This window comes from Xenopus laevis, chromosome 3L, assembly GCF_017654675.1.
Source record: "Xenopus laevis strain J_2021 chromosome 3L, Xenopus_laevis_v10.1, whole genome shotgun sequence".
Taxonomy (NCBI): domain Eukaryota; kingdom Metazoa; phylum Chordata; class Amphibia; order Anura; family Pipidae; genus Xenopus; species Xenopus laevis.
In genome coordinates, this window is record NC_054375.1 from 145,046,646 (window position 1) to 145,069,619 (window position 22,974).

General features: G+C 42.5%; 1 protein-coding gene and 1 non-coding gene across 4 annotated transcripts; one reads left to right on the forward strand and one right to left on the reverse strand.

The window, feature by feature from the left end:
• The first annotated feature begins 6,114 nt into the window (after window positions 1–6,114).
• On the forward strand, window positions 6,115–6,186 carry trnae-uuc. The gene has a single exon. It is a non-coding gene; the product is annotated as a tRNA-Glu (tRNA).
• A 2,014-nt stretch (window positions 6,187–8,200) lies between these two features.
• Window positions 8,201–22,969, reverse strand: LOC108711687 (actin-binding protein IPP). Of its 3 annotated transcripts, none has more exons than XM_018253651.2 (5): window positions 22,847–22,969; window positions 22,530–22,648; window positions 20,881–20,959; window positions 18,044–18,271; window positions 8,201–9,770 (listed from the first exon to the last, which is right to left on the reverse strand). In XM_018253651.2, exons 2-5 carry the CDS (start codon window positions 22,624–22,626, stop codon window positions 8,270–8,272), a joined length of 1,905 nt encoding a protein of 634 aa, XP_018109140.1. In that variant the 5' UTR covers window positions 22,627–22,648; window positions 22,847–22,969; the 3' UTR covers window positions 8,201–8,269. The 3 variants fall into 3 exon arrangements, with proteins under 3 accessions (XP_018109140.1, XP_018109141.1, XP_018109138.1); XM_018253652.2 differs by having other exon boundaries at window positions 22,892–22,943; XM_018253649.2 differs by lacking the exon at window positions 22,847–22,969 and adding an exon at window positions 22,772–22,841.
• Window positions 22,970–22,974: the final 5 nt, after the last annotated feature.

Sequence of the window (22,974 nt, forward strand, 5' to 3'; positions counted from 1 at the left end):
GAAAGCAGTTCTTTCTGAAATCACATGACCAGGCAAAATGACCTGAGATGCACCTACACACCAATATTACAACTAAAAAAATACACTTGCTGGTTCACGAATTAAATTTTATATTGTAGAGTGAATTAGTTGCAGTGTAAACAGTGTCATTTAGATATAAAAACTACACCATAAAAATCATGACAGAATCCCTTTAATATTCTTACGTCTCAACTGTTCCCTCACCTTTTAGTGTAAGTTGTTTGAGAAGGGCCCTCTGATCATAGGAACTTACTAAGAAACTCAGGCCTGAATGGACCAAACCGTCCGTAATTAGTCTAACTAGAGGCAGCTTAGTCCTCACCTTAAAGGTGACAGTCATTTAGGTTGGCCAGTAAGGGTGTCTGTAGCCCCATCAAGGAGACTGATGGTACGACATGAGGCCCAAGGTGACTGTGCACGTGTTAGAGATAATAATAAGTAGGAGTAGGTTAGTGTGGAAACAATTGGGATCACCATTGTGTGTGTGTGTGTGTAGTGGGGGGGAGCAGCAGAAGAATTGTGAATGGTTCTGGGTCTGACAGAGATGTATAGGGGACAATGGTGCCTCCAGAAGGTGGTCCCCATGAAGCTTTCAGCTGTGGGTTCTATATTCTGGCCACGTATGCTGCATGTGAGCATCAAACAAGAGTGGACATCCAGGAGAACCAGTGCAAGGGCCTCCAGTGCTGGGCAGGCTGTACTATAGGTCCATATGAAAAAGTGCTGCAATATAGATCAATATTTTGGGTTGATTGAAGAAGCGATACAGTAAAAGGTCTCATCCAACTTTTTTTGTAATTTTAAGTGACTATTCCAGCTATGACTGACCTGCTTCCAGGCCTATGTGCTTATTACCAACAGGTTCAGACTGGCCTTATAGTGTGACATTTCTATTCTACGTGTACTGTATATTGTGAGTGGGTCCCTAAGCTCAGTAAGTGACAGCAGCACAGAGCATGTGCAGTGAATCAGCAGAAAAGAAGATGGGGAGCTACTGGGGCATCTTTGGAGACACAGATCTTTACTGCTAAAGGGCTGTGGTTGCCTTGGGCTGGTACAGAAGCACAAAACATCATGTACAACATTTCTACCTACTTCTTTAGTTACGCTTTAGTTCCCCTTTAACTGCTTAATGGCACTGGTTTCAGTAATATAAACTAAAGTTTGAGGCTAAAGGCCAGTAGAACCATATTTAGTAATGAGAGGGTCCCCACAAATTCTGTTCCTATTTCATGTGCAACTCAAGATAGTCCTGTCTATTTGGACCCCCTAAAGAAAGCTCTATATCCGAGTAAGCAATGAGAATGGCTCTGGATTATATCAAAGGCCAAATATGAATATATTCCTGCTCTGTTATTGTATTGATCTCCATCTATTAATCACGGCTATATAAATAAAAATACCCCTGCATGCACACTTACATACATGTATCATATATACACATAACACCGTTAGTATTCATCTTCTTACCAGAAGCTTCTGATCCATATACAGTGAGCCAGATAGTTAGATTATCGAAAGAATCTCGGCTTGATAACTTATAAATCCCGGAGTCATTGAGTTGAGCATTTGGGATAAACAAAGAAGCATTTTCGGGGAAGAAGGTAAGATTATTGGGAAATCCTGGTGGCAGAAAGGGCTTTTTACTACAGTTGTTGGTGGAACCCTCCAGGCTTATGTAACAGCTCTGAGAACTGAAAAACAAAAGAAGCTGTCCATTGCGTTCCCACTTAAATGAAGGGATTTTCGTAATGGGTTCCTCCAGCAGGTTGTAAGTCACGGGTATCAGAACAGGTTGTCCAACACTTGCCTTGATGGTCTCTTTGTGGGCTTTCAATGCCATAATGTTCTGGGAGGCTATAGGAAGAGGAGGATATTGAGATCAGAGGGGAATAATCCAACATTACTTCTAATTAGGGTTGCCTAGCCGGTAAAACACCTGCCAAGGCCGGGGCCGGTATTACAAATTTACCGCCAATGTAGCTGCCGGTAAATGTGTAATACACCTAACTAAAGCCCATGGCTGGTCAAAACTCAACTTTTTGCCGGCTTCTGGCCAATCGCGCATCGTGTCTCTGCCCCCTTTGATGTTACGGCCCGCCCCTTTGTTCCCGCCCCCTCCGCCGGTGGAAATTTTATTAAAAGGTGGCAAACCCTACTTCTAATATTGTAGGAGTACAAGTTAGTAATTGTTAGTGATGAGCACGTTTTTGTCAGCCATGGATTTATGCAAATTTTTTCATGAAACTGCGGAAAAAGCTACGAGACAAAAATGTCGCAGGGACAAAAAAAAGTCGGCGAATGAAAAAAAAACGCCCATTGACTTTAACGTATTTGGAGCGAGAAAAACTTTTTGCGCTTGGAGCACATTTTGACACCCGTCGACTTCAATGCATTTCTCAAATCTTTAGCCTTTTTTGGGAATCAGTAGTAAGTGAAGGACGAACATTCAGAAGCACAGAAATGGATTTGGAGGGTGCAATATACTCCAGTGTTCAGTGAGTTCATTGTGTTGCACATGTTTTCTTTCAGGATAAGGGCACACGCTGCTATTTCAGGAGATTAATTGCCCAACAACAAATCGATTCTTCTTCGGGCGACTAATCTCCTGGAATTGCATTTCCACTGGCTAAAATCTAAATTGCCGGTGGGAAGGCAATTCCGGGAGATTAGTCGTGAGATTAGTCACTGGGCGATTAATCTCCCGAAATAGCAGCGTGTGCCCTGACCCTGAAAACACCACCTCCTTGGTTCATTAGTGCAGTTATGACAAGGATGCCACATCCTGGATGGAATTAATTGGGCTGATAGTTTTGTGTCATCTGCAAACACTGATACATTACTTACAACACCCTCCCCTAAGTCATTAATGAACAAGTTAAATCAAAGTTGACCCAATACTGAGCCCTGAGGGACCCCACTAAGAACCTTACTCCAAGTAGAGAATGTAGCATTAAAGGACAATTCAATCCCCGTAACTAATAAAAACCCCTACCCCCTACCATACATAGTCGCCCAAAGTTTCCTCATGAGGCAACTTTGCTCGACTTCGGAAAACGAAGCATTGTAGCTGGTGGGAGGCAGTTCAGGGAGGTTAGTCGCCCGAAGAAGAGGAGATTTGTCGATGGGCGACTTATCTCCCGGAATTTTCACGTGGGTCTCTGCCCTTAGTGTACCAAGACCACTGGGTCAGCCCCACCCAGTAATATCCTCCTTATCTGTAAACTTAAGCTACAACTTTCCTGACTATAAGGGTCAGTCCACACGAGCAGATTTGGGAAGATTTAGTCGTCTGGCGACTAATCACCTCTTCTTCTGGGCGACAATCTCCCCGAACTGCCTTTGCGTGTCTTCCCATCCGCTATAATGAAAAGTCGCCTGCGCTAAAGCACACCCGGCGCATCGTTTTCCGAAGTCGCCCGAACTTTCCTCGTGAGGCAACTTTGGAAAACGAAGTGCCGTGTGTGCATTAGCGCAGGTGACTTTTCATTATAGCTGACGGGAAGGCAGTTCGGGGAGATTGTCGCCCAGAAGAAGAGTCGATTAGTCGCCAGGCGACTAAATCTCCCCGAATCTGCTCGTGTGGACTGACCCTAAGACAAGGCAGAGGTAAAGAGAAAAGGGTTAAAGCTTGTTCTTGTTCGGAAATAAATGCAGTAGATATCATAGAATTCATGAAAGGTGAGGAGCCCCTCTCAGGTTAAAAGCCCATGGCAGATAAGTCTTTGCCTCTAATCATGTTCCTGGACTTGCCCGTCATTTTTATAGATGTAAATAAAAAGTGAAAATGTAGGTAGTTACCGGATAGTGGCGCACAGCACAGGGAATGGAGCAGCAGCAGCAGCAGCATGGAGCACAACCAGGACGATTGCATTGCCAGTTGGAGTTCTCATCCACTCGCTGTGGTTCACGAGAAAGACGGAGAAGTGGACACTTGAAAACCAAAAAAAGTTGATCTGAGTCTTCCTCCTTGTTGCACTTTGCACGGCACACAGGAAACAGATTGTGTAGTGTGCAAATGTGTGGCCACCACCTTTCCCACCCACTGCTACAATCACACCAACGTTTAGTATGTTATAGAATAGCGAATTCTAAGCAACTTTTCAATTGGACTTATTATTGGAATAATTTGGCTTCTTATGACACTGTTTAAATGGGGGTCACTGACCCTCATCTAACAAACAAATGCTCTGTTAGGCTACACATGTATTGTCATTGCTAATTTGTATTACCCATCTTTCTATTCAGTCCTATTCCAGTCTCTTACTCAAATCAATGTATGGTTGCTAGGGTGATTCAGATCCCGGCAACCAGATTGCTGAAACTGCAAAGCTGCTGAATAAAACACTGTTACTTCCCATTTGACTCTTTAGATGTATATTCGAGGTTCCCAGTTTGTTTTCTTTTTAAGCTTTAGTGATGCAAGGGGAAACAGCAGCCCCTGTGGTTGTATGGGAAGTGGATCAGGAGGAGTATGGCTCCAATTTGAAAATACAGTATCTTTATACCTTGTATAAACCTTTATACAAGGTTTAGTGAATTGTGATGGGCAAATTTCCCGGAAAATGCGTAGAATTTGCGAAATGGTGAAAAATTTGTGAAACGCAAATTTTGGCGCCAGCGTCAATTTTGATGCCCGCATTAAAGTCAATGGGTGTGCGAATAATGTTTTGACGCAAGCGACTATTCCAACGCAGGTCCAAATTTACTTGGCGATGATGAATTTTCGTCTGCAAATTTTCACCGTAGTTTCGCTGCAAATTCGTGCCTGCCGAACTTATTCGCCCATCACTAGGACAAGGAAAGTCTAAAATAGAATAAGGCTAGAAACCTATCTCCAATATACTTTAATTAAAAAATGTGTACCGTTTTTATAAGAAACCTGACTGTATGCAGTGAAATTCTCCCTTCATTTATTGCTGTGGATAGGAATTGTCAGGCGGTCCCTAACTGCTGAGCAGGGAAACAATCATACTTATGAACAGCAGGGGGAGCCCCCGCCTTACTTCCCAGCCATGCAGAACTCAAGCAGCTTTGTTTATGATGATCCCTAAGCAGCCCAGACCACACTGAGCATGTGCACAGTCTTGGTCTTGCAAAGATGTATAACAAAGTTACAAGAGGGTGACCCCCTGTAGCCAACTTTGAAAGCATAAATAATTTGTTTGATTAGGCTTGTGGTGCAGTAAGTTCATGTTTATATTTAGTATACAAAATACAGCATTTCTAGCCTTATTCTATTTTAGACTTTACATGCCCTTTAAATAAAAAAGACATTTATTCACAAGTAGATACAGTGCAGCCATTTCAATGAATCTGTGCTTCGTGAATACAAAAACGTAAGCCCTTGCTGGGACAGCCGAAACATTTATAAGGTACAAGGAGGTCAATAAATTATGCAAAATTTTTGATTTTTTAATATGATTGACTAAAACCACTTTTTCATCAAAGAGCACGCTTATATACGTTTCTGAGAAGTTTTGCTATACCTCTGTTTGGTCACTAGAGGTCTATAGCAGCTATAACTTGACATTCACTATACATATATATATATATATATATATATATATATATATATATATATATATATATATATATATATATATATATATATATATATATATATATATATATATATATATATATATATATATATATATATATCTGTATCCAAGGTTTTTGCATGACGATGGGCAGTTTTATTGCTCAAACCACATTTTAGGAATGACTTCTTGGGGTTCACGTTTATCCAATCACAAGTTAACCCGTAGAACTCGAAGAAGACGAGGGGTATAGGGGCGGGTGTACTTGCAGTTCTCTATCAGGTCAGCACAGTGGTTATAAGATTTGGGCTGTGAGTGCGCAGACCCCCATACTGGAAAGTAAACATTGAGAGTGATTTGGAATCAGCAGCTCAGTGACTGCAGCCAGGCATGTTAGTGGAATAGCCAGTTGAATCATTTTAACTTATTGTAATACTACTGTAGCTATATGGGTATGTACTTATATATTAATAAGTAATTAGTAATGTTATAGTTCAGTAACATTAAGTATTGTATTAATAATCCAAGTGCAACACTATTTTTCAACACCTCCCATATGGTCTAGCGGTTAGGATTCCTGGTTTTCACCCAGGCGGCCCGGGTTCGACTCCCGGTATGGGAAGTTGCATTTTTTTTTATTTTTTTTTAACAAAGCAAAGGGGAAGATAATAGCAGTCAGTACCAGTTATGTGGCTGATTCCCATCAGTATGATAAGTGTATGTACACATATGAGCATGTATAGAAATGTCCAAATGTAATGGACTATTAAAGAGGTTGTTCACCTTTGAGTTAACTGTTAGTATGATGAAGAGAGTGATATTCTGAGACAATTTGCAATTGGTTTTCATTTTTATTATTATTATTTGTGCTGGTTTTTGAGTTATTTAGCTTTTTATTCACTTTGCAATCTTTTAGTATTCTGGCTGCTAGGGTCCAAATTACCTTAACAACTATGCATTGATTGGAATATGATAGGAGAGAGCTGAATACAAAATCGAGTCATAAAAAGTATCAATAACAATATATTTGTAGCCTTACAGAGAATATGTTTTTTAGATGGGGTCAGTGACCCCCCCCCCTCTGGAAAGAGTCAGAAGAAAAAGGCAAATTAATCAAATCTAAACAAAACAAAAAAGGAAAACCATAACATACTAAGAGTTAACTTAAAGGTGAACCATCCCTGTAATGCATTTGGACACAGAATAGTTCAATGATCCAGAGGCTCATCGCTTGCAGATTTAAAGGGGTGGTTCACCTTTAAGTTAACTTTTAGTATGTTATAAAATGGCCAATTCCAAGCAACTTTTCAATTATTTTCATTATTTATTTTTTTATAGTCTTCTTTTGACTCTTTGCAGCTTTCAAATGGGCATTGCCGACCCCTTTAATAAAACAAATGCTCTGTAAGGCTACAAATATATTACTTACTTTGTTACTTTTTATTACTCATCTTTCTATTCAGGCCTCTCCTATTCATATTCCAGTCTCTTATTTGAATCAATGCATGGTTACTAGGGGAATTTAGAAACAGTATTTTGTCCTTTTTTATCGTCTGAATTGCTGGTTCTGTTTCCTGAAACTCTCAGATTAGTGGCAAGAAGCAGCATGCAGCCAAGCCACATGTGCAGCGCCGGATTTCTTTGTGGGGCGCGCGGTCCTAGCGCCCGCCTACACATCCCCTTCCCAGCGCGCCGGCGAAAAAACACGTCCCCATAATGCGGCTGGGCGGCATGCCGCCCCTATTTTTTGCCGCCCTAGGCCCGCCGCAAATCCAGGCCTGCACATGTGGGACACTCTGGAGTTTAGTTGCAGGTCTGTGTGGCTTCTGACCCCTCTGCAACCGATTGAGTGTCTGCTCAATCCAGAGTAATGTTGCCACCTGGCCTGTATTTTACCGGCGTGGCCGATAAAAATGATGGCTGATCGCAATGTTATTAATAGGGAAAAAAGTTAAATATATAGGAAGGTCGGTATTTTTTTTCAGAAAAGGTGGCAACCCTTATCCCGAGAGGGGCAGGGAAGGTGGGTTATACCGGCCTCTGGGCTCCCACACATAAAATCCGGCCCTGGAAAAACTGCAACAACTATCAACCAAACTGTCACTCCATTATCTGTCTGTCATTCACCTTCCCATGCATTGCCAACCACTTGCTACAACAGAACCGGTTTCCTCTGTCTCTATCCCCTCTTTGCCACTCCAGTGCCCTCCCCCCGTCCACTCACCCATGCATTGCTTCCACTTGCCCATGGCCCAAGAAGCAAGTACATGTGTTGGGTGCGGTTAGTGGGTCCAGGTTGTGAGTCTGGATTTAAGAAAATGGACCAGAGCAGGACTCCTCAAGACTCCACCCTTCCCAAACTGGGGACTCACAAAACAACAGTTATTGCTTTTCCAGGCTAAAAATGCAGACTAGCACAACAGTGTTGGCAAGCTCCATCTTTGGCTACTTTAGGTCCTCGTCATTGTATTCTCACCACAGAAGCATATGCAGGTGAAGCTGAACTGCACCTTGCTTCAACAACGCCCCCCCCCCAAAAAAAAACCAATAGCTGCTGTTTTATGATAGGGGTGGAGGCCCATGGGGGCCTAGAGTTACTAAAGTAAGACTCAATTAAAATACCAGTTATATACATGCATGATTCCAGATTTGCTATTCTTTATTAGTTGAAAAAGTAGACTTACATTTCAATGTTTAAAAAAAAACTAGTCAGATTCCTCCTCAAAGATTTGCCTCTTTGGACGAATTCTGGTTACCTTTCTGCCAAGAATGAGAGAATGAAAATGTTCCAAAGGAACCTCCAGTGTAACACAGCCAAAGGAATCATCAAACAAAATCGGGAGCTCTACAACGCCTTTGGTCCAGGTGGTTCTACCTGGGGCCCAGTGGTACATGAATTTGTCGTTAAATTCCCTCATGCCAATTCCACCCATGACATAAATTCTGTCCTTCCACTTTACTACTCCTGGTGACTTAATGTTTTCAGGAAATGGTGGAACTGGGCAGTTGCAAAACTGCCCTTCGCTGTCCAAACAAAAACAGATGGTGGGGATAAAGCCAGGATTTGCACAAGGATCAGAGTATTTATAGAATTGGGCAGAGGCATGTGGCATGTAATATTTATGTTCAAAGTGCTGGTCAGTGGCACGTGGGTCAAATGGTTCATAGCGGTCCTGGTAAGTACGGGCATAGCCTACAATCACCAAGATCTTATCACTTAACTTAATTGCTCCTGCGGAAGATATTTGCATTTTTAAAGGAAAATGGCTCCATGTCTCTGAAGCTGTGTCATATATAAGAAACCCTAGATGTTTAACAATAGACTTTGATATTGTTGTTGATCCACCAATGAGATACAATTTGCCCTTTAACTGTGCACATCCAAAGTCATGTAAGCGCAGTGGAAGATTTGGAAGACTTTTCCAGCAGTTCTCTGGCACACTATAATACTCTGCATAATTAATGATTTCTCTTCCATCCCAGCCCCCCAGGGCATACAACCTCTGAGCATGAGCTACAAAACCATGGTTAACTTTTGGAACCCTCATAGAAGGTAACCGACTCCAATCATTCATTACAGAGTCATAAACATATAGTTCGTCCGTTAGAGTTTCATCCTCATTTTTGCCTCCTGATATGTATAAATATCTCCCTTCTACCAGAACTCTGGAATCTGAAAGGTACTTTGGGAAAGGCAACTTTCCCCAAATTCCGGAAACTGGATTATACGTTTCCAGAAGATAATCCTTTTTAAGTATATTGCGCTCTCTGTCCATAATATCCATGCAAATAATTCTATCTTCAAACATTCCTTGCCGAAGTTGGAAGGACAACGGTTGCTGGGAAGATATTTCCTTATGGAACTCTTCCTCAACCTCCTTTAGCTCTTGAGGGCTCATCAAATAAAAGCGGATGGTCTTTGCAAGTTCTTCAGGAATAGAGGTGTACCTGCAGCAGTTAAATCTCCACCAACGCTGGGCAAGATGGTAGACATCAAGTTCTGAAGAAACCATCAGTTTGTCTGAGGAAAGTATTGGAGTTAATTCTTTCAGATCAAGTTGGAGAAAGTCTTCTTCTTTAGAAATACTGATGAAATGGCAACCAATATATTGTATTGCGGCTTCCAGAAGGCACCTGCAGTTGTGGCTGTGAGCCAATCGGTAAATCCAAAAGAAACTGTCACTGTTCAGTGTTTTATTTAGGTAACTGAGAAAAAGAAGTTTTGAAAACATTTAATCAGTGGGGAGAGAGATATCCTAAATGTAAAGATAACTAGTACAGTGGGTGGGTGGTGCTCAGATTGACATACAATTTGGCTGGCTTTGTACACAACTGTAGTGGTAAACTACAATGGAGGGAGGTCGACGCAAATAGCGGGTGGTGCTGCTCAGCCTATAAGGACAATTTGGGTGACCTTGTACTCTGCTGGAACTGGTGAGCTGGGGTGGGGGAAGATCAAAGCAGTGAGAGGGTGGTGCTCAGCTTGAAGGACAATATAGGTGGCTTGTACAATACCGGAACTGGTGAGTTGAGGCAAGATCAAAACAATGGGTGGTGCTAAGTTTGATGGACCATTTTGGGTGATCTTGGGCACTACTGGAACTGGTAAGCTGAAGTGGGAGAAGACCAGATCAGTGGGTTGGGCTTAACTTGAAGGATAGTTCAGTGACTTTGGACACTACTGGAATTTGTGAGTTGGGGAAAGGTCTGAGCAGTGGGTGAGTGGTACTCACCTTGAAGGAAAGTTTGGGTAACCTTCTGGAACCGGTGACCCCTGGTGACTATTAAAGTAGTATTTTAATTCATCTGCAACTTATTTTATAAGCAAAGTAAGAACCTAAGTTTCAAAACCACTGTTCTATTACAAATACGGGGTAAGAAGAGAACGTGGCTTGTTTATGTCTTGTAAAACAACATTCGGTGCATTATGGTCTTCTTGATTTTAGAAGACTGAGCACAAAGTGATATAAGACCTTCTCTAAGTTTGCCCAGAAGCTTTACATGGAATAAGGGTACATCTGTAAAGGTTTATTAAATGGAAAATAATGTAAAGATGAAAAAAAATATATATTGTATAAAAATAAGGATATTTTTAAATACAATTATTTAAAGATTCTGTACCTGATTAATCAAGTTATACTTGATATACTTGATATACTATATTATAAAAACTGAATTTTTAGCAAAAAAACTAGAATTTTTCGATTTATTATACCCCGAGGACGGAAAAAGTCAGAATACGAAAATCCGGCATCTCAGACCTACCTGTAAGGGATACTTACCAGTGTTCCGGTCTGCTCCGATGCCATGGACAAGATGGCGGCACCCAGGAGTTCCATGTGGCACGTTCTGACGCCAATGTGTTAAAATGTACGCAGCGTCATGACACTGGCGTTTCACAATGTGCAGCGTCAATGCGTGACCGTGTCATCATGATCGTTTGGCGCAAAAAATCTGCCTATAAAAGACGCCAGAGCCTTGCAGACCTTGCCCAATTATAGGTTCAACTTATTGTGTTCCTGGGTGTGATTACTACTTCTGCCTGTTATATTGACTAAGAACCTTGCTGCCTGAACTGACCTTTGCCTGGATTTGGCTACTCTTCTTCTTTATCCCTTGGATACCGTGAACTGTGTTGGAACTCGCTGCTTCCTCCTAGCTCCACAAAGCCTTCAGGCCATTACACTACCGAGGTTGAATATAAATCAATGGGAGAGGTCCCTATCCTACTTGGAAGTTCTGTGGTCTGTTTTGGAATTAGCCCAAAAATCTGGCTATATCAGACTCTTCAGGCTATAATCCTAAATATTCAGGCTTTATTAGAAAAAAGCCCCGAAAAAAATCAAGTGATTTGGGGGAAAAAAACGAAGAAAAAAACTACGATTCGGATTTTCGCTCGATTTTGTCGTTTGTCCTCGATCCGATTTAGTGCTTTTTGTTAATAATAAATAAGGTCCAATCGTGGATTCTAGTTTGGTCGGACTTTTTTTTTATTAAAATACTCGGATTTTGATAAATATGTCCCCAAAAGTTATACAGTGTCTGCAGGCCTAGAGTGTCTCTAGGCGAGCCCACAAAGGCCCAGGCCTAGGGTGGCTAAATTGGAGGGGCGGAATGCCGCCCAGCTGCATCTAGAAATGTATTGTGAGCCAATTGCACGCTCATGGGGGATCACATGCGCAAGTTCTTCGGCAGGCGCTAGGACCTGGTGGCCGGCGCATGCAACTGAAGGGGGGGCGTGCGCACGAGCGGGTGCTAGGACCCAGGCAGCCTAGAGGCGCAAAAAACGGAAATCCAGCCCTAGTGTCTGGTAAAGCAGACAGTGGGGGTCATCTATCAACACTGGGCAAATTTGCCCATGGGCAGTAACCCATGGCAACCAATCAAATTGCTGCATTCATTGTTCTACTTGCTGCTGGCTTCAAAAAGCTAATCACTGATTGGTTGTTATAATTAACTGCCCATGGGCAAATTTGCCCAGTGTTGATAAATGAGCCCCAGTGACTCCTCAAACCTGCCGATTGAATCCACAGGGTAAAAAGAAGTCTAGTTATATTTTTCTGTTCAGGTCGATAATTATTCAGGTGTAAAACTTTTTGCAAAAATGAATATATGAGTAGATAGCAAAACAGACACGCAGTATCCCCCCTTACTAGGCATTGTGGCCTAATGGCATTTATATTTAACTTATTACAGAAACAAATGTTTATTTGGACTACTACATGTATTGGTGCTTTGGGAATGTACCCCACGGCTTTTGATTATTCAACAGGTCCGGATTTGTGGAAAGGCCACAAAGGCCTGGGCCTAGGGAGACAGAATGTTAGGAGGGTGGCAAGCCGACCAACCACATTCACATTGGTTCAGAAGCACTGGGGATTTGCAGGAGATACAGGGGGGCTCCTGCCCCAGGACCCCCCTGCAGTGTCGGCCAGTGTGGCGCGTCTGCATGCAGCGCCGTGGTTGTGCGCACATGTGCGTACAAAATATTTCCCCTGCAACCCCCGACAAAGGGGGTCGCGGTATTGAGCCACATGTGGGTGCGGACCTGGGCCCGGTGGGGCCCACAAGGGTTTTTTCCTGGTGCCCCGCCGGCCCAGTCCAACCCTGAGGAGATACAATATTTTTTAAAATTTCCAGTGCACCAAAGTACTCTGGACCCGATGCTAAACATTTGTGCATGTGCACAGAGGAAGGGGAGGGGGCGGGGCTCCTGCTATGTAAATCCAGCCCTGATATTCAAGCAGGTTAAAAGGCAAGTGCCAAAATTACTTCATCAAAATACAAGAGAGACATACGATCAGCCATAAACCATTCCTATTTTTGAAGCCTAAAAGGGGAAAATATATTCCTATCTCTGAGTCAAATCACCTTCCTCAAAGTGGTGTCTTTTTGGTAGTATTTTGGTTACTTTCCTGCCATGCAAAACACTATGGAAGTCATTGTCAAAGAAAAAAAGGAGCTTTTCATTTATATATTTAATATGTAAAGGTAACATAAGAAATAGTTCATGCAATCAGAGCTGACATGGCCGCCTATTACATATAACTTGTTGTCCAGCACCACTGCTCCTGCAGACGAGCCCACCATAGAAAGTAAAAACTGGCACAACATGTCTGACAAAGGGTTAAACATAAGGACACCCCTGCTGGGATGAGGGCAAGGTCAAATTTACTACACTGCACTTTCCCCCTATTAGATATAGTCTTCCTTTTAATTGTGCACATGCAAAAGATCACAATGGAATTGGAATAGGCATTCTGGATACACAAGACCAACGATCCTCTAGAAGATTATAATACTCAACGGAATCCATATCATTATTTCTTTTGCACCCTCCAAGAGTATACAGCCTCTGGCTTTATGCAACAAAACCAAGCATGTACCTAGACGAAAATATAGAGCTTAATTTGGTCCAGTCATTCCTAACAGAATCATAGACATGAAGTGTATCAGAAAGTGAATCATCTTTGTGCATTCCTCCAGCCACATACAAGCAGCTGCCTAAAGTCAATATTGCAAGGAACAATCAATATTTTAATGGAGAAGGGAAGGCTAAAACTAAGTAAGCTTTATCAGAAAGGTCTATATAAATACACCAGTAAACCCTCAAAGTAATGCTGCTCTGAGTCCTCTGTCAAAAGAAACACAGTATTTCTTTCCTTCTATTGTGTACTCATGGGCTTCTGTATCAGACTTCCTGTTTTCAGTATAAACTGCCAGGGCTAGGGCTTGAGCATGCTCAGTTTGCTCCTCTCTCCTCCCCTTTCCCTCCTCCCCTCCCTGCTGTAAACCAGAGCTATGTGAGCAGGGAGAGACTCAGGCAGGTTGTGATGTCACAACAAGCTAATATGGCAGCTGCTATTCTAAAGAAACAGAGAGAGCTACTAGAGCTGTTTACTCAGGTATTGTAAAGCATTCTGCAGAATAAATACAGTATTATACAGTGGTGTGAAAAACTATTTGCCCCCTTCCTGATTTCTTATTCTTTTGCATGTTTGTCACACTTAAATGTATCTGCTCATCAAAAACCGTTAACTATTAGTCAAAGATAACATAATTGAACACAAAATGCAGTTTTTAAATGAAGGTTTATGTTATTAAGGGAGAAAAAAAACTCCAAATCTACATTGGCCTGTGTGAAAAAGTGATTGCCCCCCTCGTTAAAAAATAATTTAACTGTGGTTTATCACACCTGAGTTCAATTTCAAAGGTTATAAAGCCATTTCTAAAGCTTTGGGACTCCAGCGAACCACAGTGAGAGCCATTATCCACAAATGGCAAAAACATGGAACAGTGGTGAACCTTCCCAGGAGTGGCCGGCCGACCAAAATTACCCCAAGAGCGCAGAGACAACTCATCCGAGAGGCCACAAAAGACCCCAGGACAACATCTAAAGAACTGCAGGCCTCACTTGCCTCAATTAAGGTCAGTGTTCACGACTCCACCATAAGAAAGATACTGGGCAAAAACGGCCTGCATGGCAGATTTCCAAGGCGCAAACCACTTTTAAGCAAAAAGAACATTAAGGCTCGTCTCAATTTTGCTAAAAAACATCTCAATGATTGCCAAGACTTTTGGGAAAATACCTTGTGGACCGACGAGACAAAAGTTGAACTTTTTGGAAGGTGCGCGTCCCGTTACATCTGGCGTAAAAGTAACAGCATTTCAGAAAAAGAACATCATACCAACAGTAAAATATGGTGGTGGTAGTGTGATGGTCTGGGGTTGTTTTGCTGCTTCAGGACCTGGAAGACTTGCTGTGATAGATGGAACCATGAATTCTACTGTCTACCAAAAAATCCTGAAGGAGAATGTCCGGCCATCTGTTCGTCAACTCAATCTGAAGCGATCTTGGGTGCTGCAGCAGGACAATGACCCAAAACACACCAGCAAATCCACCTCTGAATGGCTGAAGAAAAACAAAATGAAGACTTTGGAGTGGCCTAGTCAAAGTCCTGACCTGAATCCTATTGAGATGTTGTGGCATGACCTTAAAAAGGCGGTTCATGCTAGAAAACCCTCAAATAAAGCTGAATTACAACAATTCTGCAAAGATAAGTGGGCCAAAATTCCTCCAGAGCGCTGTAAAAGACTCGTTGCAAGTTATCGCAAACGCTTGATTGCAGTTATTGCTGCTAAGGGTGGCCCAACCAGTTATTAGGTTCAGGGGGCAATTACTTTTTCACACAGGTTTGGATTTCTTTTCTCCCTAAATAATAAAAACCCTCATTTAAAAACTGCATTTTGTGTTTACTTGTGTTATCTTTGACTAATAGTTAAATGTGTTTGATGATCAGAAACACTTTGTGTGACAAACATGCAAAAGAATAAGAAATCAGGAAGGGGGCAAATAGTTTTTCACACCACTGTAGCTTGCACTATTGTGGCTAATCTATTGGCAATAAATTACTTAGGTAGCTTTCCTTTAAAGCTGGCAACTTCTCCCAAATTTCCAGATTTTCCCGACCCGCAACCAACCCTAACCCGCCCTTCTTTAGCCCGCGTGCATCCGCGCTTCCGGGTTGCTTTTATAGATCCGTGCCGCTGATGACATCACAAAAGGGGCAGGACGAGCAGGCGCAGCGTCTGTAAAAGACGAACTCGGAAGCCGGCATTTGACGGTGGCGGGGCGGGGAGAGCAGGAGAAGAGCTCAACCTGCACCTGCTACCCGTGAAGAAGCGTGCAAGGTCGGCCCGAAACCACCCGACCCGTGGGTAAACCTGCTTGTAATGTGCTGGCCTGCACATCACTAGTAGGATCCCCTGATTACCCCAGTTACAAGACAGAACCCTGTGCTTGGAGGAAGCCATGTGGTGGGAATCTGTGCTTAGAGGTAACCAATCACATGTCGCTATGGTCAGTGGAGGTACCAAAAGTGACAGGATTTATCTAAAGCAGAGATCCCCAACCAGTGGCTTGTGAGTAATATATTGCTCTCTGACCTCTTGGATGTTGACCTCAAAGCAGGTGCTTTTTTTTTTCAATGCCTGGCTTGAAGGCAAGCTTTAGTGGCACAAAAACCAAGTGTACAGATGATTGTGCTGCTCTCCCACTTATTTTACATTTAAATGTGGCTCAAGGGTAGAAAAGGTTGGGGACCCCTGGTCTAAAGTAACAGACAATTCATCAGAGCTATACCAACAGAAAAATAACAAATAATGAAATATAAGCCTGCGAGGAAAAATAGGCTTATACTTTGGATAAAACTTGGGCCCGTTTTCATTATCCCCAGAAGAAACATCGGCCTGGATCACTTCAATATCCCTTTCCCAGCCTTTAAAGTTAAACCGACACTTAAAAACCACTCTATGATATATAAATGTGCATTACAAGTTGCCGATAGATCATGTTGATCATTTTTCGCTGATAGATCTGCTTTGCCTTAATCTGACTGTCCCTTCTCAACCCGTCAGTTATAGTTTCTAATGCTAACGGAGTACAGATGCACGAACATGGCTGCGCCCTCATGCAGCAACATGGGGGATCAGATAGGTAATGTAAAAGAATTGGGCAAATATACTTCTAGTACAAAATTATAAAAAGCATGCTAAGATTATGTTATGATAGATTTAAAAAAAAGTATAATTTCTGGTGTCAATGTCTCTTTACTCTCTCCATCTGATATGCAGTGCACCTGCTAGAAACCTGGTAGAAAGCGGGGTGTTTTTCGCCCTGTAATGATCTCTTTTATTAGAGTAATGCAGCCTCGCAGAGCTGGAGCCAGTAGAAAAAAAACCCTGCACCTTCAGACTGCACACAACTTCTCCTGGCCTGGATGCAGTGGGAAACCGCACAGAAATACCTTTCCATGTGGTTGTGTTGAAACCATTAAGGAACAGTTCAGTGTAAAAATAAAAACTGGGTAAATAGATAGGCTGTGCAAAATAAAAAATTTAACTAATATAGTTAATATAGCCAAAAATATACGGTAATGTATAAAAGCTGGATGTCTAACATAATAGCCAGAACACTACTTCCTGCTTTTCAGGTCTCTAACTCTGAGTTAGTCAACGACTTTAAGGGGGAACCACATGGGACATAACTGTTCAGTGAGTTTGCAATTAATCCTCAGCGTTCAGCTCAGATTCAAAAGCAACAGTTATGACCCTCCTCAAGTCACTGATTGGTTACTGCCTGGTAACCAATCAATGGAAACCAAGAGAGCTGCAAAGCAGGAAGTAGTGTTCTGGCTATTATGTTACACATCCAGTCACTCCAGCCTTTATAAATTACATTTTGGCTAACTAACTATATTACAATTTTTTTTTATTTTGCACAGCCTATCTATTTACCCACTGAACAATTCCTTTAAAGGAGACATATCGTTTGAAAAGCAGTGCATTTTACACTTTTAAATACAGAAGGAATGGATTTATAGAAGGCTTGATTTATTTCAAATTTATGCAAAAAAAAAAAAAAAAAACCCTACTCTGAGCACTCAATGCACTCAGCACACTAGTGATGTGTGGGTTGGATTTTCCCGACCCACACTTGACCCTAACCGAGCCCTACCTTAGCCTTGCGCCCACCGCATCCGACTTCCGGGTTGCTTTTATAGACCCACGCTGACCCGCCCCCGCCAATCATGTCACAAAAGGCGCGGGATGCGCAGGCGCATCGTCTATAAAAGACGAACTCGGAAAGCTGGCATTTGACTGTGAAGGGCGGGGAGAGCAGGAAAAGAGCTCAACCTGCACCCGCCCTTCACCCCCTACGAAGAGCGCAAGGTCAGTACCGCAGGTATCGGGCCGGCCCACACATCACTACAGCACACTGCACTGTAGGATGGTGACTGCAGGTTGAACTGTCAAAAATCAGAACTGTCCAGTGGAAAACAAGACAGTTGGGAGGTATAAAATGGCAAACTGAATCCTGAGTTTGGTGCATCCCTAGTTAATACCACTCGTTCCTTATCCTTGCACCCAAAAACTGTACTTCCAAGAACTGTACTTCCATTGACTTTGTTAGTGGTTACCTGCTGCATAGATCTTGCAGGGCGACGATTTGCAGCCGACTGGAAACTGTAAACAGCTCCTGAACTGTGTCCAGGTTGATGGTGGCCTCACCAGTGTAGATAAAGTTCAGCACTGTCTGTATTACAGGCGCTGGGATGTCTGCCAACACCACCTCTCCTTGCTCTGCTTCCCTCATAGAACTGCTAAACATTGCCCGGAAATAAGGACTGACCGACGACAGGACCACCCTTAGAAAAAGCAAAAAGAAAATGAAACATGAACAGAAAAGACCGATGTATCAGTGTAGCCAGTTCAGAAGGAAATCATGTAAACCATGTAAAGAAATAAATTCAAAATGCCCAGTATGTACTAAAATTAGTTCATGTTAACCTTTAATATGGACTAGACATTGTTATCCCAATTTGTTGTGCAATGGCTTAGAATTTTCTACGGCTTAATTACCCTAGCAACCAGACAAGCAGTATGCAAGTGAAACTGGAAGAAAAACCACCAATAAAAAAAAAAGACTTACTACAGTCTGCTTTTTGGTTGCTGGAGGGGTTAGTGACCCCACTAACCACAAAGCGTTTTCAGTTACAGGTTAAACTGAGACAGAATAGGAAGGATAATATTTCAAAAAGCAAAGACCAACTGAAAATTGACTTAGAATAATTCCATCTATAACACAATAAAAGCATATTTACATAAACGCCCACTATAATAACACATCTATACAATATTCACACATACATCCTACTTCCCCTGCACTGTACAATCCTCCAATATACAATCCTGCACTGTACAATCCTGCACTGTACAATCCTGCACTGTACAATCCTGCACTGTGCAATCCTGCACTGTACAATCCTGCACTGTACAATCCTGCACTGTACAATCCTCCACTATACAATCCTGCACCGTACAATCCTGCACCGTACAATCCTCCACCGTACAATCCTCCACTATACAATCCTCCACTATACAATCCTGCACTGTACAATCCTCCACTGTACAATCCTCCACTATACAATCCTCCACTATACAATCCTCCACTATACAATCCTCCACTATACAATCCTCCACTATACAATCCTCCACTATACAATCCTCCACTATACAATCCTCCACTATACAATCCTGCACTATACAATCCTGCACTATACAATCCTGCACTATACAATCCTGCACTATACAATCTTGCACTATACAATCCTGCACTAAAACATTAGTGTATTGTGCCCATTTAAATGAGATCTTCATGTCTGACTTTTTTAACTTTTAAAATGATGGAAAGATTGGTATTCCAAGACATTTGCAATTGGTCTTCATTTTTTTTTTAAATCATTTTTGAGGTTTTTCATTATTTTACTTTTGGTTGGGAATTCAGCAGCTATCTGGTTCTAGGCTCCAAATTACCTTAGGAACCAGACAGTGGTTTGATTGAAAGATGAATAGGAGAGGCCTGAATAGAAAGGTAAATAATAGAAAGCATTAACTACAATAAAATGGTAGCCTCGAAGACCAATCATTTTTTTTGTCTGCTGGAGTCAGTGACCCCCTTTTGAAAAAAAATCTACATTAAACAATGAATACCAACTGAGACGCTGCTTAGAATTGGTCAAATATGGATTAAAAAAATAATATATTTCTCCCATAAGGAAAAAAATATTGCTTAAGGTTGGCCATACACGGGCAGATTAAAGCTGCCGATATCGATTAGGAATGCTGCCTTTTTCAGCAGGATTTGGCCGTTCTGCCCTAATATGCAAATTAGAGGTGGGGAGGGAAATTGTGTGACCTTTTGTCACAAAACAAAGAAGTAAAAAATGTTTTCCCCTTCCCACACATATGCAAATTAGGATACGGATTCGGTTCAGTATTCAGCTTCGGTGCATCCCTTATATCAATCCTTTAGACCAATTTGTCATCTTATCTGCCCGTGTGTGTGGGGGTTTACGATGGGGCTTTCCGATCAATATCTGGCCAAAAATTGGCCTGATATCGGTTGGGCGGGTTTGATTTTTCCTGCGATCAAGGACCGCATTGGATAGTTGATGTGGTCCTACGATCTGTCAGTGCCCATTTCCTTAGTATAATCTGATCATTTGGCCCTAGGGCCGAATACTCGTATTAAACTGATACCGCCCTGCCGCTGGTGGGAATATCAAGGGGAAAATCCGCTCATTTGGTGACCTCGCCAAACGAGCAGATCTTATCGTGTATGGCCACCTTTAGTTTGAAGCCTCCCTCATAGAAATGCTCAACATAGCTGGGAAATAACGACAATATCCCACTGTTGCCCAATCTTGCCTGCAGAGGTTGCTGTCAACACAGTTGCGTATAATTAAATCAATACAGTAATAATGATGCAGACATTGTATACATTAAATACAAAAATACAGATAATTAAGACTGTCTGTGCACAATAACCAGTGCATGTGTTGGTATGGGGAAGCCAATATACAATCGATTTATTATCAGGGTATATTATATGAGCATATGACATGATGCAAGCAGTACAAAATATAATGACAGTACTCCTGACTGTAATATAACCATAGTCTAGAAGGCCCAGACTGGCAAACGTAAATTCTGGCAAATGCCAGAGGGGCTACTGTCAGAGATAGACAGTCACTATTTATTGGGCTGATGGGGGGGCTGTTTGGGCCCCTGTGGACTTGAAATCGGACTTATTTTGAATCCAAGTCCGGGTCTGTAGTCAAGCATTCCTTGAAACCTGAGCTTCATTTCATGTTTGGCCTCCTCTAATAAATGGGTGAGGCAGGGGGTAACTCTAGCACCATGTTGCACGCTTCCTCCATACAGTTCCATCAGATCTACAAACAATAAGGAATACCTGTGGCAGAGAAACCTTCTGCTTTCAGTAACCACCGTGGTGTCACAGAGCTCCTCAGCCTGGTATAACTCCCGCAGCCCTATGTAAACACATGAGAGAGCAGAGAGTCACTTAAGAATGGGCAGTTCTGGGAAAAAGTAACAGTCATGCCTAACGTCGGAGCTTAGTCATAGGGTCCAGTTGGCTACTAAGTGCCCTCATTAGGCACGAAAGGCATAAGATTGCTTTTAGTCAATTATTCCAACAAATACATTTTAAAAATGTTTTTTTTTTTTTAAAAACTTTTATTCTGCACCAGTTGTCTAGTTTCAGTGCCTGCTGTTATCTGTTAAAGTATTTGTTCAAGTTTGAAATGTGTGCAGTCTGGTTGCTAGGGAACAAATGACCCTAGCAACCATGCCTTGATTTGAATAAGAGACTGGAATATGAATGGGAGAGGCCCGAATAGAAAGATGACGGAGTGATACAAAGTAGCAATAACAATAGATTTGTAGCCTTGCAGAGCTTTTGTTCGTTAGATGGGGTCAGTGACTCCCCATTTGAAAGCTGGCAAGAGTCAGAAGGAGAAGGCAAATAATTATAAAAACTATAAAAACAAAAAATAAATAATGAAGAACAATTGTAAAGTTGCTTAAAATTGGCCATTCTATAATATACGAAAAGTTAAAATAAAGGTGAGCCATCACTTTTTCTTGCCATTCTCCCCTCGCAGACAGTCTGGGGCATGTACATCTGGCTATTGGCCATTTGTTATTGTGGATTCAGAAATCAACAGACGTTCACTTCAGAGGGTGGTTCAAACCAATCCCCATTCTAAACATACTACAAACATTACACAAAACATTATTAATCCAGGGCCGGAACTAGGGGTAGGCAGAGTAGGCATGTGCCTAGGGCGCAAAGCTGGAGGGGCGCCAGGCATGTACCTTCTCTGCCTCTGCTATCCTCTAGTCCGTTCCCCGCTCTGGCCGACGTGCGCGAGTGCGCATGCACGAAAAATACTAGTACGAATGCGCACTCATATCGCGTATTGGGCGCTTTGCTGGGCCAGGCTGCCTAGGGTGCCTGCCCGAGTTGGCCCGGCACTGTATTAATCATCTTTGACTTAAAGGAGACATTTTGTTTCTTGAAAGCAGAAAGGTTGGGAGAATGTTGGACAGACTGTGGGTAGGGTTGCCACCTTTTATAAAAAAAATTACCGGCTGCTGGGGGGGGGCCTCAAAGGGGCGGGACGTGACGTCAAAAGGGGCGGGACGTGACATCGAAAGGGGCGGGACGTGACATCGAAAGGGGCGGGCCACGCCACAGACGCTAGAAGAGGCAAAAAAAATGTAAGTTGCAGGGGATTGCGGGCGATTGGGGGCAGGCCGAGGGCTCCTTTTGATCTTATTACAAATTTACCGGCAGTTACATTGCCGGTAAATTTGTAATACCGGCCCCGGCCTTGGCAGGTATTTTACCGGCTAGGCAGGTAAAATACCGGCCGGGTGGCAACCCTAACTGTGGGGGAGAATTCCAGAGGAGGGTCACAGCCCTCACAAAGTCTTGAATGCGAGTAGCGCAGCACTGCTGAGGTCCCATGTAATTAGCGACTAATTGGTGCAGAACATGGGGGGGAACATGACAGGGGCAGGTTCCAAGATACATACCCTTTATCAACCTGCTCTCCACACTTTCATGATCCCCACAGGAGAGCTCCTCACTTGGGTCCATGTAGGACGGAAACTGCTGAGGGACATTTTCCATGGTGACTAATTGCCTGGAAGCCCTGAGGTAAATAAACAGGGAATAAATAACAAGGCAAAGTCACAGCTTCACTACTAAAGGGCCAATCAGCATTATGGAATACATTTAAATGACACTATACAATGACATTATACACAAGCCACACATTCTGCTTTTCAGGTGCGAATTCATTATTAGCTTCCACAGACATCCGCCATTCCAGCCTAGTCTCCATAGTTACCTGGTCCCACCCCCCGATAATTTTATCACACACGACTATTAGTACCAGCACTCCCGACCGCTCCAGCGCAGAATCAAAAGTGCCTTCTTGAACAGGAAGTACACTCATCGCCATCTTACTACACCCGG